Genomic DNA, 19,182 nt, shown 5'->3' on the forward strand with positions numbered 1-19,182 from the left:
TATAAATGTTTCAAATAATAATTATAATAAATTAGAACACAGAATTAGCACTGTGATGATTTCTAGGAAGCATAATAAGGATAACTAAGCAGAGAAGAAACCAATGGGAATCATGGTATAAGTACTCATGACTTTGAAAGTTTTAGTATTTTAGTTATGTTTATCATTGTTTCTGTATTTTCAAGTTTTTTATTTTAATTCCAACATAGTTAACATACACTGTTATATTAGTTTCAGGTGTACGATAGGTGATTCAGCAATTCTGTGCATTACTCAGTGCTCATCATGGTAAGTCTGCTCTTTAAACCCCATCGCCTATTTCACCATTCCCCCATCCACCTCCTTTCTGATTTTACTATCAGTTTGTTCTCTATAGTTAAGAGTCTGTTTCTTGGAAGATTAATAACTGTTTTTCTTAAACTATTCCAAAAAATAGAAAAGGAAGGAAAACTTTCAAATTCATTCTATGAGACCGGCATTACCCTGATACCAAACCAGATAAAGACACCACTAAAAAAGAGAACTATAGGCCAAATCCCTGATGAGCATAGATGAAAAATTCTCAAAAAAATACTACCAAACCAAATTCAAAAATACATTTAAAAAAAAATCATTCATCTCAATCAAATGGGATTTATTCCTGTTATAAGGGTGGTTGGATTCACAAATCATTCAGTGTGATACATCACATCAATAAGAGAAAGGATAAGAACCATATGATCATTTTCAATAGATGCAGAAAAAGCATTTGACAGTGTGTAACATCCATTCATGATAAAATCCCTTAACAAAGTAGGTTTAGAAGGAACATACCTCAAATAATAAAGGCTGGATGTGAAAAACCCACAGCGAACATCATACTTAAAGGATGTTCACTGTCATCACTTTTATCTAACACAGTACTAGAAGTCCTAGCCACAGCAATCAGACAACAAAAAGAAATAAAAGAGATTTGAATTGGTAGGGAAGAAGTAAAACTTTCACTATTTGCAGATGACATGATACTCTATATGGAAAACCTAAAAGACTCCACCAAAAAACTACTAGAACTGATAAATGAATTCGGTAAAATCCGCAGGATACAAAATCAGTGTGCAGAAGTCTGCTGCACTTTATACACTAAAAGTAAAGCAGCAGAAAGAGAAATTAAGGGGAAAAAATCCCATTTACAATTGCACCCAAAATAATAAGATATCTAGGGATAAACCTAACCAAAGAAGTGAAAGACCTGTACTCAGAAAACTATAAAATACTGATGAAGGAGATTGAAGATGACAAAGAAATAGAAAGACATACCGTGCTCGTGAATTGGAAAAACAAATATTGTTAAAATGTCTATACTACCCAAAACAATCTACACATTTAGTGCAGTCCCTGTCAAAATACCAACAGTATTTTTCACAGAACCAGAACAAAGAATACTAAAATTTGTGTGGAACTGCAAAAGACCCCAGAGAGCCAAAGCAATCTTGAAAAAGTAAAGCGAAGCTCGAGGCGTCATAATTCTCAACTTCAAGTTGTATTACAAAGCTGTAGTAATCAAAACAGTATGGTACTGACACAAAAATAGACATAGATCAATGGAACAGAATAGAAAATCCAGAAGTAAACCCACAATTACATGGTCGGTTAATCTTCAACAAAGGTGGAAAGAATATCCAATGGGAAAAAGAAGATCTCTACAACAAATGGTGCTGGGAAAACTGGACAGCTGTATGCAAAAGAATGAAACTGGACCACTTTTTTGCACCACACACAAAAAGAAATTCAAAATTGATTAAAGACCTAAAGGTGAGGGACACCTGGATGGCTCAGTCGGTTAAGTGGCTGCCTTCGGCTCAGGTCATGACCCCAGCATCCTGGGATGGAGTCCCGCATCCCTCTGCCTACCGCTCCCCCTGCTTGTGTACTCTCCCTCTCTGACAAATAAATAAATAAAAATCTTAAAAAAAAAAAAAAAAGACCTCAGTGTGAGACCTGAAACCATAAAAGTCCTAGAAGAGAACACAGGCAGTAATTTCTCTGACATCGGCTGTAGGAACATCTTTCCAGACGTCTCCTGAGGCAAGGGAAATAAAAACAAAAAACTATTGGAACTTCATCAAAATAAAAAACTTCTGCACAGTGAAAGAAACAATCAACAAAACTAAAAAGAAGCCTACTGAATGGGAGAAGGTATTTGCAAATGACATATTCAACAAAGGGTTAGCCAAAATATCTAAAGAACTTATACAGCTCAACTCCCCCAAAAAACAAAAGAAGCAACTATTGGCGAGGATGTGGAAAAAAAGAAACCCTTGTTCACTGTTGGTGGGAATGCAAATTGGTGCAACCACTGTGGAAAATAGTATGCAGATTCCTCATAAAATTAAACATAGAAGTGCCTTATGATCCTGCAATCACACTACTGGGTATTTACCCAAAGAATATAAGAACACTGATTCGAAAGGTTACATGCACCTGAATGTTTATTTATTGCAGCATTATTTACAATAGCCAAGATACGGAAGCAGCCAAGTGTCCAGTGACAAATAGATAAAGAAGATGTGGTGTATATATACACAATGGAATATTATTCAGCCATAAAAAAGAATGAAATCTTGACATTTGCAACAATATGGATGGGGCTAGACAGTATAATGCTAAGTGAAAACAGAGAAAAATACCATATGATTTCACTCATATGTGGAATTTAAGAAACAAAAAAAAAAACAAGCAAAGGGAAAATATAAGAGAGACAGAGACAAATCAAGAAACACACTCTTAACTATAGAGAACAAACTGATGGTTACTAGAGGGGAGATGGGTGGAGAGATGGGTTGAATGGGTGGTGGGGATTAAGGAGTGCACTTGTCGTGATGATCACCTGGTGATGTATGGAAGCATTGAATCACTATGTTGTACACCTGAAACTAATGTTAACACTATGTTAACTACATTAAAATTAAAATAGAATCTTAAAAAAATAAAATGCATTTTTTATCCTTATTAAAAAAGTTTGTTTCTTGGTTTGCCTCTGATTTTTACCTTTGTTCATTTGCTTTATTTCTTAAATTCCACATATGAGTGAAATCATATGGTATTTGTCTTTCTCTGACTGATTTATTTCACTTAGCATTATACTCCAGTTCCATCCATGTTGCTGCAAATAGCAAGATTTCACTCTTTTTATAGCTGAATAATACTCCATTGTGTGTGTGTGTGTGTGTGTGTGTGTGTGTGTGTGTGTGTGTATCACATCTTTTTTTTTTTTTTTTAAGATTTTATTTCTAAGTAATCTCTACATCCAGCGTGGGGCTTGAACTTAACAGCCCTCGGAGATCAAGAGTCACATGCTCCATTGACTGAGCCAGTCAGGCGCCCCTATACCACATCTTCTTTATTCAGTCATCTATTGATGGACACTTGGGCTGCCCTCACAGTTTGGCTATTGTAAATAATGCTGCTATAAGCAGAGGGGTGCATATATCCTTCAAATTAGTATTTTTGTATTCTTTGGGTATTCTTACTCAGTAGTTTGATTACTGGACTTTAGGGTATTCTTACCCAGTAGTTTGATTTCTGGATTTTAGGGTAGTTCTATTTTTAATTTTTTGAGAAACCTCCATACTGTTTTTCCATAGTGACTGCACCAGTTTGCATTCCCACCAACAGTGTTAAGAGGGTTCTTTTCTCTCCACATCCTCGCCAATACCTATTGTATATTTTTTATTTCAACCATCCTGACAGGTGTGAGGTGATATAGCTCATTGTAGTTTTGATTTGCATTTTCCTGATGATGAGTAATGTTGAGCGTCTTTTTGTGTCTACTGGCGACCTGGATGATGTCTTTGTAGAAATGTTTGTTCATGTCTTCTGTCAAGTTTTTAATTGGATTATTTGTTTTTTGGGTGTTGAGTTGTATAAGTTCATTGTTTCTAAATTTTTATATGCTCCTTGAAAAACTCAGCTGAATGGTAATCGTGCTGTGCTTTCAGCAATGTTAGAAATCTTCATGATTTTAAAAGTACATTCATTCACGTGGTTCACAGGTCAGAATAAAAAGTTAATGGGTGAAAAATCTTACTCTCCTTTCTATCCCCCATCCACCCAGTTCCCACCCCTTTTCCCCAGAGGGGTAATCACTTTCACTCCTTCCTAGCGAATCTTTTGAGAGTTTCTTTATACAAATAAAAGTAAATGTGAACCCATATTCTTCTTTTTCTCTTTTATAAAAGAAGACAGCATATTATGCATACTACTTTATACCTTGCTCTTTTTTTCATTAAACAATATATTCTGGAGATCTTTCTGTATCAATGCAGAGAGAGCATTCTTTTTTTACAACTGTGTGGGTTTCCATTGTGTGGACATAATGAAATAAGCACCCCTCCTCCCAGTTTTGTTGTTTACAATCTTTTGCCGTTATAAAGGATGGTACAGTGAATAGCCTTGTAATTTGTCCTTCCATGCATGTGCTATCCAAACTCTTTGGTTTCCAAGTTCAGATAGATCAGATAACAAGGGAACCTATACTATCTGAATATATTTGATTCTTAACTTTCTGGGAATGAGTAGTAAAACTTTGGCTAGTAAGGGATTTATCCAAAAATGTAACTGATGTAGCAGTTACTAAATTTGGATATTGAGAGTTTAGAGAGTAGGGGATATTTCTGAACCTAGAGGATAAGTCCCCAGAAGTGCTGGGTCCAAGGCTGTGTTAGTTATCTATTGCTATATGACAAATGACTCCAAAACTTAATGGCCTTAAAATAACAAGTATTTACCTCACATAGTTTCTGAAAATCAGAAATACGGCCATGGTGTAGCTGGGTGGTTCAGGCTTGGGATCCCTCATGAAGCTGCAGTCAAGCTGTCAGCCAGGGGGCAGTCACCGGAGGGCTTGACTGAGGTTGGGAGGTCCACTTCCAGCATGATTCATTCATGTGGCTTGTTAGCAGGAGGCCTCAGTTTCTTGCCATGTAGGCCTTAGTACAGGGCTGCCTGAGTGTCCTTCTTAAGACATGGCTACTGGTTTTCCCCAGAGTGAGGGATCTGAAAGAAAGAACAAACTAGAAGCCATAGTACCTTTTATGATCTAGTCTCTTCTGCTGTATTCTTTTCATTAGCAAGTTACTAAGTCCACTCTACACCCAAGGGGCTCTCTACCTCTTAAAGGGAGGAGTAGTAACGAATTTGTGGACATATTTTTAAAGAACCACAAACGGTATATGCATTTGTCATTTTGATAAATACTGCCAAATTGCCTTCCATCAGGGTTGAACTAATTTAGATTCCAACCAGCAATATGTGAGAGTTGTTAAACTTTTAAAGTGAAATTAGTTTGGTTTATGATACATAAAGACAAGCAGAAAGGAGAAAAACAAAGCTACCAATTCATCACAATATGTCTTTTATGGACCATATTTATGTAGTGTTTCTTCCAATCAATTTTGAGCTCTTGCAAGACGGGAGCACATTTTTTCCCAAATCTTTACTGCCCCCAGAGAACTTAGCCTAATGCTATGTATATAGTAGATGCTCGGTAATTTTTTTGTGTATATCTATATACATGCAAAAAGCAAGCAAACAAATTACTAATTATAAAATATTGTCCAAGAACACAAGCTCAGGTTTGGGAAATAATACTAAGTAAAAAAGTTTAATCTCTTTAAAAAATCATACCACTGAACCAATTTACGTACTATTTCTAAAATACTCTTGATTTTTACTTTTTGAAGTAGTTGTTTGGGTTGTCCAAATCAGATATCACTGTCAGTATAAGGTGTTCAGTCAAGACTGGATACATTTCTCAGAGGTATTTTAATGAGCTTATGTATCTGATAAAGGTTGAATTCATTAAATGCCAAAGCCTTTTCTAACTATAAGATTGTTTAATTCTTTGAGTACGAAAGTGGTCCAAATAATTTCAGATTATATAATTTGTTCACTGTAGGTAAGCATTTCTTTTGGCATGAGGTATACTTACTGAAAATCTTGCATATAAATAAAGTTGTTTCACTGTACTTAGAAAAGATAGTTGTGGGGTACCAGGGGGGCTCAGTCCATTGAGTGTCTGACTCTTGATTTCTGCTCAGGTCATGATTTTAGGGTCCTGGGATTAGCCCCTGTCAGGCAGGATTCTCTGTCTGCCCCTCCCCCCATGCTCATGCTTTCTCTCTCTCTCTCTTTCTCTAAAAAAAGAAAAAAAGAAAAGATAGTCATTTTGCAGAGATAAATTTAGGAAGTATCATTTATTTAACTTTAAATGATCTCTCCTTAATTTATCTTTTTGTTATTTCACATTGTTAAAAACTGAGTTTGCTTAAAACAGGGAAAACCTATACTACAGATATTTGGTAAACAATAGATAATCTGTTCTCTGCTTAGGGACTTCTGTCTCTTCATTGATACTGATTTTTATGTGATTGATAGTTTACTCTTTAGTTGGTTATATTCTTTTTTTTTTTTTAAGATTTTATTTATTTATTTGACAGAGATAGAGACAGCCAGCGAGAGAGGGAACACAAGCAGGGGGAGTGGGAGAGGAAGAAGCAGGCTCCCAGTGGAGGAGCCTGATGTGGGGCTCAATCCCAGAACGCCGGGATCACGCCCTGAGCCGAAGGCAGACGCTTAACCACTGTCCCACCCAGGCGCCCCTTAGTTGGTTATATTCTTTTTTTTTTTTTTAAAGATTTTATTTATTTATTTGACAGAGATAGAGACAGCCAGCGAGAGAGGGAACACAAGCAGGGGGAGTGGGAGAGGAAGAAGCAGGCTCATAGCTGAGGAGCCTGATGTGGGGCTCGATCCCATAACGCCAGGATCACGCCCTGAGCCGAAGGCAGACACCTAACCACTGTGCCACCCAGGCGCCCCTAGTTGGTTATATTCTTAAAAGAGAATTTTCTTTAAGTCCACCAAATGAGGGGACATATATTACCTATAAAACCAGTATTTTTAGGCAGTTGAGTATTGATTAGAAAAGCCAAGACAGCCAAAGAAAGCTTTGTTTCCACAGTTCCTAATTTGTTCCTGATAATTCTCAAAATGTATAAATACTCAACTTAGGAACATATACGCTAAATCAGCATTAGTGGAATGGCTTACTTAGTTTTGCTCTGTGTTTTCTGTCGTAATAACAAAATAACAGAAGTATATCACCTGTCAAAAAGATTGATTTATAGGATTAAGATTTAGGGAATGAATAGTAGCTGTTAGTAGTTTTTCATCCTTAGTGTTATTCAACTCTGTTTATTAAAAAATAAAATTTGGACAAGTCTCTTGTTTGGCCAGGTGTGTGCGTGTGTGGGTGTTGGAACACAAGCAAACCAGAACCCTAACATTAGTATCCCTTTTTTCTCTGGCCAAAACCTTAATAGTGGAGCCCCCAGGCTGCTTGTACTGATACCACAACCGAAAATACATGCTATATATAGCAGGCAGCATTTTGACTCCGCTGAAAGCAAACAGTATCTTCATAACTTAAGGCAAATAGACAAACAGAATGACTTAAATTGACGTTTCATTTTTCTGCAATGGTAAGTAGAAGAGGGAAAAGAAATTCTCTAAAAACTAGACTCAAAAGGGCCAAAGAATAAACACTTTTTAAAAATTGTTAAACAAAAAGTTCTCTATCTTGAACTTAGATATTGCTTCTGTTGGTATTAGCAGTTTTCCTTTATTGCCTAAAATATCTTCTTTGGGAAGAAATACATTTAATTTAGGTTTTCCAAATGCATATACTCTGATCTAGCCTTCAAAATCTCTCTTATAAGAAGGGGCGCCTGGGTAGCGCAGTCGTTAAAGCGTCTGCCTTCGGCTCAGGGCGTGATCCCGGCGTTCCGGGATCGAGTCCCACATCGGGCTCCTCCGCTGGGAGCCTGCTTCTTCCTCTCTCACTCTCCTGCTGTGTTCCCTCTCTCCCTGGCTGTCTCTCTGTCACATAAATAAATAAAAAATCTTTTAAAAAAAAATCTCTCTTATAAGAGAAAAATATAGGGGAAAAATTAATTTTAAAAAGACTGCTGCGGCGCTTGGGTGGCTCAGTCAATTAAGCGTCTGACTCTTGATTTCGGCTCAGGGCTGTGAGGGTGAGCCCTGCACTGGATTCTCTCTCTCCCATTCCCTCTTTCTCCCGTCTCCCTCCTCCCTCTCTTCGTATCTTTAAGAAAAAAACAAAAATCAGGTTACCGTTTTAACCTCTTGGGAAGATAGGTTTTACATTATAGTAGTCCCCCTTATGCGTGGAGGATATGTTTCAAGACCCCCAGTTGATGCCTGATACCACAGATGGTACCAAATGTTATATATATTATGTTTTTTCCTATTCATACATATATATGATAAAATTTAATTTATAAGTTAGGCACAGTAAGAGATTAACAACAGCTAATAATAAAACAGAACAATTACAACAATATACTGTAATAAAAGTTATGTGAATGTGGTCTCTTCATCTTTCTCTCAAATATCTTATTGTACTATATTAGTGATTTTTATGATGATGTGAGATGGCGTGAGGTGAATGGCATAGGCAATGTGACGGAGCGTTAGGCTACGATTGACCTTTTAACCACATGTCAGAAGGAGGATCATCTGCTTCAGAACCATGGTTGACTGTGGGTTACTGAAACTGTGAAAGGCAAAACTGTGGATAAGGGAAGACTACCATATCTTCCTTTTGAAATATTATTCATAACAATCTCAGAGACAAAGACTTAGAAATCCCTTTGGGTTATCTGTGACCTAAAAATGTAAGAACCCAAGAGAACCTCTTTGGAACTGATATTTTCCCTCCAGGTATTATAGAGTTACCCAGAGACTAAATATAGAATCTTAGAAAACTTGGGTTCACTGATAAGAAAAGTAAAATTATTTCTACAGTACCTTGCTGGAATCTCAAGAGTAGGGTCATATATTTTGTGTTTTCAGAACGTGTAAGAACATGGGTCACTTCAGTGGCTACAATTCATTTCCAGCTCCTGGAATCAGTTTGTGGTTCTTACTACGAAGGGAAAGTTCTGGTGGTAGATGTTATAACACAGAACCGAACCACTCAGTCCAATTTTCAGATTATAGATACATTCTTTTTTTTTTTTAAGCTTTTATTTATTTGGCATAGAGAGAGAGAGAGCGCGCCCACAAGCAGGGGGAGGCAGCAGGCAGAACGAGTGGGAGAAGCCGGGTCCCCCTCCAAGTCAGGAGCCCGATGTGGGGCACGACCCAAGCCCAAGGCAGATGCCTAACCAACTGATCCACCCAGGCGCCCCCATAGATACATTCTTAAGGTGCTCTGACTTGTCCAAATGACCTTCAGAAGTCATTAAGGAAAAGAAAATAAGAAGTAGCTTTGAAGACAACTCTGTTAAGAGACAACTGGGTTATCATTTTGATTTCTCCTTGAAGCCATCAGTGGTAGCTAAAGCATCTGTGTTCTTTTGTTTTTGTTTTAGGCTCTGTATAAAAATAACCCTATTGTTAAGCATTCCTTGTTTGTCATTTCATGGGGGAAATGTTTGGTTATACCAGGGATTTTGTTCAGCATAGTCTTTTGCTTTTGGGCTTTGGGCTTTGGATCCTTGACAATATGGATAAATAGTGGTTGTTTTCCTACATTTTTAAATCCTCACAGAGGTAACTGAGCTTTATGCGGGTAAATGCAATGGTACATTTGAAACAGAAACAGAAACTTCCTAAAGTATAATGGGGAACTCTGTAAAAACAGCATCCTATCACTAGATGATGTCTCTAACTCAATCCGCTTACACAGTCCGCCTCACACCTCCTGTTGAAGAATCCCAGCCAGTGGAAAGGAACCTGATGGGATGTTTCCTGTTCTTCAAGCCTGTCAAGTTCAGGGAACATAATGGGGACCCATGTTAGACCATTGCTGAAGGGACTTTTACAGCTACATATCATTATAGTTAGCTCTGCTTTCTGGATTTTACCATGTTAACAGGCAAAACTAGATGGTGGAAGACAACAATGGAGACCTGTCCTAATGGCTGTGACTGAGAAGGATTTGCTGCTTTATGACTGTATGCCGTGGACAAGGGATGCCTGGGCATCACCGTGTCATAGCTACCCTCTTGTTGCCACAAGGTAAGTCTAAAGACAAAGGAAATAAAATAACTATCCTATTCTAACTCTACCAAAAAAATTTTAAAGTGAATTCTAGTATCTTAGGAACCTAAAATAGCATTTAAGTAGCAGATATAGATGGTTGAGACAAAAACTTTTCTTTCACAACCTTATTGATTATTTTGTAGCTCCCAGCTCAGTATATGTTTTCTGTCATTAGCATTTTTTAAGTTGTTGAAACAGCTTTCTATAACTGTTCCCTTCAGGTCTTGCTTAGTCATGAAGATAAATAGTAGGTTTTTTTTCCCTTTACTTTATTGACTGTAACTAGAAAACCACTGAAATCGGGGTAGCCTTTTGACTGAGTGATGAAATCACTTAAACCAGAATGTGGTACTGTGGATAAACCACACAATTCAGCCAAAATATTCTTCAATTCTCTTTCTAGTATAAGAGCACATAATTTTGATGCCAGCAAATAAACATCAATTTGACCTGAAGCAACAGGAAGTTTCTAGCATGCCAGATGTGGAAAGTTGGAAGGGAAAAGAATAGAGATATGTAGATTTGGGGACCAAGATGTCTTAATAGGTAACTAGAAACTAGTCTGAAACTAGAAAACATATTCACATTTAACTTTATTTGAGCTTAAAAAAGAATCTGGTTTTGAAGTAACTCAAAAACTATACATTAAAAGGAGCTCCACAGAAAAGTATTTGGTAATAAAAAAAGCTACATGATGAGGGCATCTGGTATGTCCTCCAGGGAACGGTGTGGTGGGGGTAGGAGTGGTGATGAGGGTTCCTGCTTTGAGTAGACAATCATTTGAGGAAGATTACATTACACGTTATATAGGATGTCCTTCAACTTCCCAAGTTCTCTTACATATGTCATTCTTTTTATAAAAATATAATTTTCACATAGCTTTTAGGAATTTCTCTGTAATTTAGAGCTGGAGCACCTAGATCACAGAATAGAGATAAAGGATTTGTTGAGCCTAAGAATTAGGGAGGTGCACCCTCATTAATTCCTTGAGGACATAAGGGTTCTGCAGAAAGACTGAATTTAACCATCAGTTCTCTGGTTTGGTTTTGTTTTCCACCCCCCCCCCCGCATTTTTTTTTAATCCCCGCTAAATTATAGCCTCTCTGAGGTCAATAGCTATGATTTAGTCATCTTAGCACTCCCATAATGCTTTGCATATAATAGGCCCTCAATAAATCTATTTGAGTTCAATTCTATTACATAAATTATAGTTTCTCAGTCATAGTTACATTGGGAGCATGACAGGAATCCTATGAAAACATGTGGACATATCTCAGTAGTTATAATTACAACAATTAAATTTGTATTTCCCAAGGATTTAGGGTTTATGAATATGATGAAAGAGATCTCTTAAGTTTAAATTTTATGGAAGAAGCTTAGACTTTAGTTATGATCATAGAATGCAAGGAGGGTAGCTTTATCCTTAGATATTTCCTTAACTGTGTGTCACTGGAGAGATGGAGCAGAAATCTGTGATATCCCATTAGATGAGCCTTTGTTCAATGCTAGAAACTACAATCTATAAATAATTTCTGGCCATTGACTAGACGGGGCCTAGACCACCGAAGCACTTTGGTACTAAAGAAGGAAATGGGGTGGTTCTGTGTCTGTTATCAGTGTGGCATTAATTTGCAAGTAGGGAAAAGATATAAGTAAGATTTAAGAGCTAAAACTATAAACTCTTAGGAGAAAATACAGGAGTATGTCTTTGTGACCTTAGCTTAGGCAGACTTTCTTGGATAGGACACCAAAAGCACAAGCAACAAGAGAAGAAATAAATAAATTGGACTTCATTAAAATTAAGAACTTTTATGCTTCAAATGTCACCATTAAGAAAGTGAAAAGACAACGCACAGAATGGGAGAGAATATGTGCAAATCATTTATCTAATTTGGGACTCGTATCTAAAAAATATAAAGAACTGTTACAACTCAATAATAAAAAAGGTAAACTATCCAATTAAAAAATGGGGGAAGGATCTAAAAAAACATTTGTCTAAAGAAGATATACAAATGGCCAATAAGCACATGAAAAGATGCTCAACATAATTAGCCGTGAAGGAAATGCAGATTGAAACTACAATGAGATACCACTTCCCACCCACAAGGATGGCTATAATTAAAAAGACAGATAATAACAAGTGTAGACTAGGATGTGGAGAAAATGGAACCCTCCTACACTGCTGATGGGAATGTAAAATGGTGCAGTCGATGTGGGAAACAGTCTGGCAGTTCCTCAAAAGTCTAAACATAGAGTCACCATATGACCAAGCAATTCCACTCCTAAGTTGTATACCCAAAAGAAATGAAAACTTATGTTCACACAAAAACTGTTACATGAGGGGCACCTGGGTGGCTCATTGGTTAAGCATCTGACTCTTGATCTCAGCTCAGGTCTTGATCTCAGGGTCATGAGCTCAAGCCTCACGTTGGGCTCCATGCTGGGCTTGGAGCTAACTTTAAAAAAATAAAGTAAAGAAAAAACGTACACGTGAATGTTCCCAACAGCGTTGTTCATAACACCCAAACAAGGGAAACAGCCCCAAGTGTCCATCAATTGATAAACAAATGTGGTATATCCATACAATGAAATATTATTCAGCAATTAAAAAGATGGATGCAACATGGATGAACCTTGAAAACATACTAAGTGAAAGTAGCCAGACACAAAAGACCACATATTGTATGATTTAGTTTATATCAAATATCCAGAATAGGCAAATCTATAGAAATAGAAAATAGGTTGGTCATTGCCAAGGATGGGGGAGGTTGGGAATGGGTATAGGACTTCTTTTTTGGGTCATGGAAGTGTGCTGAAATTGAATGTGGTGATGGTTGCACAATTCTGAGTATGTTAAGATCCATTAATTATATCTCAGTAAAGCTGTTATAATTAGAACAACCCGTCCCCCCAAAAAAACCCACAGATGTAATAGAAGAAACTAAGACCAATCCTTAATAAACAGCATTTGAATCCCTATTTTGCCACCTATAGTAGGTAATTGGCAGCATGTTACTTAACCTTTCTGTGCCGTACAATTTTAATTTGTTTAGTGAATCCTAATGAGATAGGGTGAGTGTGACTATTAGATGAGTTAATACTTGTAAAATGCTACAGTGGTACCTGACACATTGTAAATGCATAAGTGTTAGCTGCTTTAATTATTATTATTTATTATTAAGTGAAAATCTGTCAAGGAGGAATTCTGTATAAAAAGTATAATTGGGTTGATTTAGCCATTGTTAAAAGAGGAGCTTAGCTCTACCCAGTAGTTTTAATAAATAGTGAAACTTTCATGTTAAATGTGAGGAATTCAAATGTATTATTTGGCTCAACCTAGACATGCAAATTGAACTTGGCCATAAATTAAATGGGTGGAGCCTATGGCTCTCTGAACATGTTGTTTCTTAATAAGTTTATTTCGTGTTGCAGCAAGGATACTTTACTTCATGTTCAGGAAGTACCGGTAGATTAGGAGCAAAGATGACAGGCAGATGAGAGGTTTATTTTTTCCATGTGGCCGTGTCAGCGAGGTGGAATTGATTGAAGTCACTGCAAGATAGTACTAAGTGGGGCTTAATCATACTCTGCCTCCCATAGCGGGTAGAGTTTGGCCTCTGAGAAACCAAAGGATGGAACCAGACCAGGAGGTATCCCACAGAGAGCAGCAAGGCCAGAAAGTGGTATGTTTATGTCTTTTTGGTGTGGGGGAAAGCGAGGGTTTGAGATTTATGAGTAATGAGAAAGGGCTGAATATTCACTTTCATTAGTTCTGCTTCTAATACTTTGGAACATATTCTTACGAGTAGATGAGACAAAAAAAGAAGATAGTATAAATACACAGCGAAGGAAAAGAAATAAGGACTTTGATTACCCACAAAAGTAGGTAGTCCCTAATAAAGTAAGAGTTAATTGTAGTTCGAAAATCAAAGGATGTTGTTAGGGTAATATAAATTAACATCGTTTATTGGCTTGCACACTTACAGATCCTTAGAAACCAAGATACGTGTGTGTGTACACTTACTAGAGGGTATTTTCACGCTGGTGAGGAATTTGAGTAAAATATGAGGGTGATAAATGAAGAAGATTTTTATTTAATTTTTTTAAATTTTTATTTTACGTATTTCTTAAGATTAAGGATTAAGGCCAGATACATGATACAGGTAGAAAAAGACATTGGTTTTAAAGGTGCTATGGATTTTGCAGGATGTGCATTTTGTAGTCTTTTCCTATAAACTTTCTTTGGGAGAGAAAAAGATCCAAAGAAAGTGTGGCTACTTTACAATGTGGAAAATTGAGTGGTGTTGTACTTACAGGATTTAGGGGGCAAAAGCTGCTAAAACGCCTTTGCATGAGCTCATCTGGCCTCCCCACTAAAGGGGTCCTTTTGGCAGAGTGTTCTAACCAACTGCTGCTCAGCAAGAGTCCTGCAGCTGGTTTGAATTAGATCTCCTCTGCCAAATATTTCATAATCAAAACCTGTAGGAAAAAGTCTCCCAGACTTTATATTTTTTAATGTCTGACATGGGATTAGCAATCAAACTGAATATGGTAGAATCCACCCTGTCACTTTGCCCATGCTCTGTCTTACTTGGATCATACGTGGAATAATTTTGAAACTTAACCCTTGCTGAGATAACTCATGTTTAATTGACATGTTGGTTCTATAGGAATCAGCTCAGTGAGGCAGTTCTCAAAGCATACTGTCATGGACCTCTGAAGATCCCCTCTTCAGGGGGTCTTTGAGGTCAAAACTATTTTCCTAGTAATACTAAGATGCTGTTTGCTTTCTTCCCTGTTGACATTTGTACTGAGGGTTGGTAAAATTGCTGGTGCGTTAGCATGAATCAAGGTAGTTGATTCTATACCGAACTGTATGGACTTGGGGGGCGTGGCAGGGGATGGCAGTTTAACCTCAAAATGTCTTTGTTGCAGTAAAAATTTAGTTTTATTTAATCTTAACCCTTGAGTATTCATCTTAATATTCTGTAAGATGAGGTGGGAAGTACTGACAAAAGCACTTCTGCTGCGTACTGTGGTATGATGGTTGTCTCAAAGAAAAACGTGTGTGGTTGACTTGATAGTTGAACTAGCTGTAATTTTTCATGGACCACCATTTTTTACTTGAAAAAACAACTTGAGAGAGGCTGGGAAGATGGTGGAATAAGAAGACCCTAAACTCACCTCATCCCACAGAAACATACAACTGGATAATACATCAGCATAAATAATCCAGAAAACGACCCAAAGGCTGGCAGAACAAACACAACTAAAGGCAGAGAAGAGGTTGCATTGAAGAGGGTAGGAAGGGCAGAGACATGGTCAGGATATGTAAGCTAGATATATAGAGATTAGCAAAAAATGCCAAAGAATGCTACTCTTCGCATTAATCTTTTAATGCCTTTAGTTGTAGAGGGAGCCACAGGCGCAGCCACAGGGCAAGAAACAGACTATTACATCAGGAAGCCTGCAGAGGAAAACAAATCCCTGTAACACTTGGCTTTGAAAGGGAGAGGGGCCCAGTTTCTTGAGTTCTTACAACCAGTGGGACTTAAAGCCTGAAATTTTAAAAATCAGTGGGCTCAGCACTGGGAAAGCCCCAAGGGTGTTAGGAAGCTGAGTCCCCGTCCCCACCCTTTAAAGAGATAGCACAAGAAACCTGCCCAAGGAGATCCAGTGTAGAAGCAGCAGTTTAAAAAACAGCGCACTGGGGGCGCCTGGGTGGCCCAGATGGTTAGGCATCTACCTTCAGCTCAAGTCATGATCCCAGAGTCCTGGGATCGAGCCCTGCATGGGGCTCCCTGCTCAGAGGAGAGTTTGCTTGTCCCTCTGCCTGCCCCCCTCCCACCCCCACCCCCATTTATATTTACTCTCGCTCAGTCTCTTTCTCTCTCAAATAAATAAATAAAATCTTTAAAAAAAAATCGCTCTCAGACAATGTTTTTCATTTAGGACTTTTGAAAACATGGATGAGGATTGTACCTCAAAGAGCATTAAATAAAATAGCTTGTTCTTAGCTTCATCGTAAGGCCATATACCTATAATATTTTCCTAAAAATTTGCTAGTTCCATTCTTCACTCCTCTAATGGTAATTTGAGCAGAAGCACTTTTTTTTTTAATTTAAGATTTTATTTATTTGTCAGAGAGAGAGCACAAGCAGGGGGAGTGGCAGGCAGAGGGAGAAGCAGGCTCCCCGCTGAGCAAGGAGCCGGTTGTGGGACTCCATCCCAGGACCCTGGGATCATAACCTGAGCCCACTTAACTAACCGAGCCACCCAGGTGTCCGGAGCAAAAGGACTTCTAAGAGCAAATGGATGCCCCTTTACATTTCCTTTAGTTGTCAGCAAGCCACTGTTGGTTCAGATAAAAGGCAACAGTATGTCTTTCAAGAAAAAGGTAATTTCTACTAATCTACCAACTGGTTTAGCCAAGTTAATCACACTAGTTCTCAACCCAGGATATACACTAGAATTACCTGGTGCGTAGCTTTAAAAAATTACTTATGTCTGGCTCAAATCCTCAAAAATTCAGACTTAACTGGTCTAGGGTGGGGTCCAGGCAATTTTATTCTTACTAATAAAAACTTATCCAGATGATTCAAATGTTAGCCAGTTGAAAAGCACTAAACTAGTCGTCTGCCAACTTTCTGGTCTGAGGACCTTTATATAGTCTTAAAACCTAATGAAAACATAAAAATGCTTTTGCTTATATGGGCTGTACTGATTGATATTTACTATAATTAGAAATCTAAAACTGAGAAATTTAAAAAGTATTAATTAATTTAAAAATAAAAGTAGGGCACCTGGGTGGCTCATTCAGTTAAGTGTCTGCCTTTGGCTGGGGTCATAATTCCAGGATCCTGGAATCGAATTCCGCATTGGAATCCCTGCCCCTCAGGGAGTCTGCTTCTTGCTCTGCCCCTCCTCCCTCTCATTCTCTCAATTTTGCTCTCTCAAACAATAAATAAAATCTTAAAAAAAATAAAAATAGAAGTAAAAAAACCTATCATGTCTCAATAACTTATTTTTATTAAAATAATATTTTCCAAAACAAAAAACAATTAATGTAAAGAGTGGCATTGTTTTGCATTTTTTGCTAATCTCTATATATCTAGCTTAATAAAAGATAGATGAATTCTATCTCCTGTATTTTTTTTTTAAGATTTATTTGTTTTAAAGAGCAAGAGATAGAGTGGGGGGAGGGGCAGAGGGAGACAGAGACATGTAGACTCCTGGCTGAGCTTGGAGCCCAACGTGGGGTTTGATCCCATAGCCCTGAGATCATGACCTGAGCCAAAATCAAGATTCTGATGTTCAACTGACTGAGCCATCCAGGCGCCCCTTCACTGTTACGTTTTTTTAGCAGCTTTACTGACATAATTCATATACCATACAATTCACCCATTCGAAGTGTGGTATTTAATGGTTTTTAGTATGTTCAGAGAGTTGTGTGATCATCACTATAATCAATATTAAGACACTTTCATCATCCATAAAAGGAAGTCCTTACCCATGGGGAGTCGTTTCTCATTTTCCCCAGCCAGCCCTCAGGAACCAGGAATCTAATTCTGTCTCTGTAGATTTGCCTATTCTGGACATTTCATATAAATGGAATCATATGTAGCCTTTGATGTCTGGTTTCTTTCCCACAGCATACTGTTTTCAAGGTCGATCCATGTTGTAGTATGTGTCATAGCTTCATTTCTTTTTGTGGCTGAATAATCTTCCATTGTATGTATATACCACATTTATCAGTTGATGTCCATTTGACTTATTTACACTTTTTTAGTCTTATGAATAATGCTGCTATAATATTCATATGCAAGTTTTATGTGAACATATGTTGGTTTGGGGGCATATATAGCTAGGAATAGAATCGCTGGGTCATATGGAGGTCTATGTTTAACCTTTTTTGAGAAAGTACCAGGCTGTTTAGTACAGGCACTACATCATTTGAAATTCTCACTAGCAGGGTATGAGTTTTCCATTTTCTCCACGTCCTCATGGTTTTAAGTTGTATTTCCCTAACAGCTAATGATATCGAGCATCTTTTCATGTATTTATTGGCCATTTGTATATTTTCTTTGGAGCAGTATCTATTCAAATCCTTGATCCTCTAATTGGGTTGGCTTTTTATTATTGAGTTGTAAGAGTTCTTTATGTATTCTGTAGACAAATACCTTATCAAATATATGATTTGCAGATATTTTTCCTGTTCTGAGTTGTCTTTTCACTTTCTTGACAGTGTCATTGGAAGCACAAAAGTTTTTAATTTTGATGAAGTCCAGTTTATCAGTCTTGTCTTGCATTTTTGTGTCACATCTAAGAAGGCTTTCCCTAATCTGACGTCACAAAAATTTACTCTCGTGTGCTCTTCTAAAAGTTTTATAGTTTTAGCTCTCACATTCATTCTTTTATCCATATGGAGTCAATTTTCATATAGTGTGAAGTAGTGATTAAACATCATTCTTTTGCTTGGAAATATTCAGTTATCACAGTACCATTTGTTAAAAAGACTGTTATTTCTCCATTGAACTCTCTTGCCAAAAATCAATTGATCATAACTGTGAGGGTTTTTTCTTCTGGACTCTCAATTTTGTACCTTTGTGGTAAGTTTTGAAATCAGAAGTATGAATCCTCCAATTTTGTTCTTTTTCAAAATTATTTCGGTGATTGTGAGTCCCTTGCATTTTCATATGGATGTTAGGATCAGCTTGTCAATTTCTGGGGAAAAAAAAAGATAGATGAAATTTGGTAGAGATTGCCTTAAATCTGTAGATCAATTTAGGGAATATTGCCATCTTAAAAATATTGTCCTCTGGTCCATGATACAGAGTATCTTTTCATTTATTTAGGTCTTTAATTTCTTTCAGCAATGTTTTGTAGTTTTCTGAGTGTGAGTTTTATACTTCTTTTGCTAAATTTATTCCTAAGTATTTTTTCATTTTGATATATTGTAAATGAGTTTTTTTCTTAATTTCCTTTTTAGATTGTTGTCTCCTAGTATATATAATCAATAACATTGATTTTTTTTGAGGGGTGGAAGGGGCAGAGGGAGAGGGAGAAAGAGAATCT

General features: G+C 37.3%; 1 protein-coding gene across 2 annotated transcripts in view; it reads left to right on the forward strand.

Annotated features, from left to right (window-relative positions):
• The window catches only part of SNTB2 (syntrophin beta 2), a 99,150-nt gene that overhangs the window by 61,172 nt on the left and 18,796 nt on the right, over window positions 1-19,182 (forward strand). For both annotated transcript variants that reach the window (XM_045815070.2, XM_087870531.1), the window contains one exon: window positions 9,941-10,083. In XM_045815070.2, the coding sequence (XP_045671026.2) occupies window positions 9,941-10,083 (143 nt within the window). The remainder of the gene's footprint in view (window positions 1-9,940; window positions 10,084-19,182) is intronic.

Source organism: Ursus americanus, chromosome 21 (genome assembly GCF_024610735.1).
Source record: "Ursus americanus isolate L20-20 chromosome 21, mUrsAme1.1.p, whole genome shotgun sequence".
Taxonomy (NCBI): Eukaryota; Metazoa; Chordata; class Mammalia; order Carnivora; family Ursidae; genus Ursus; species Ursus americanus.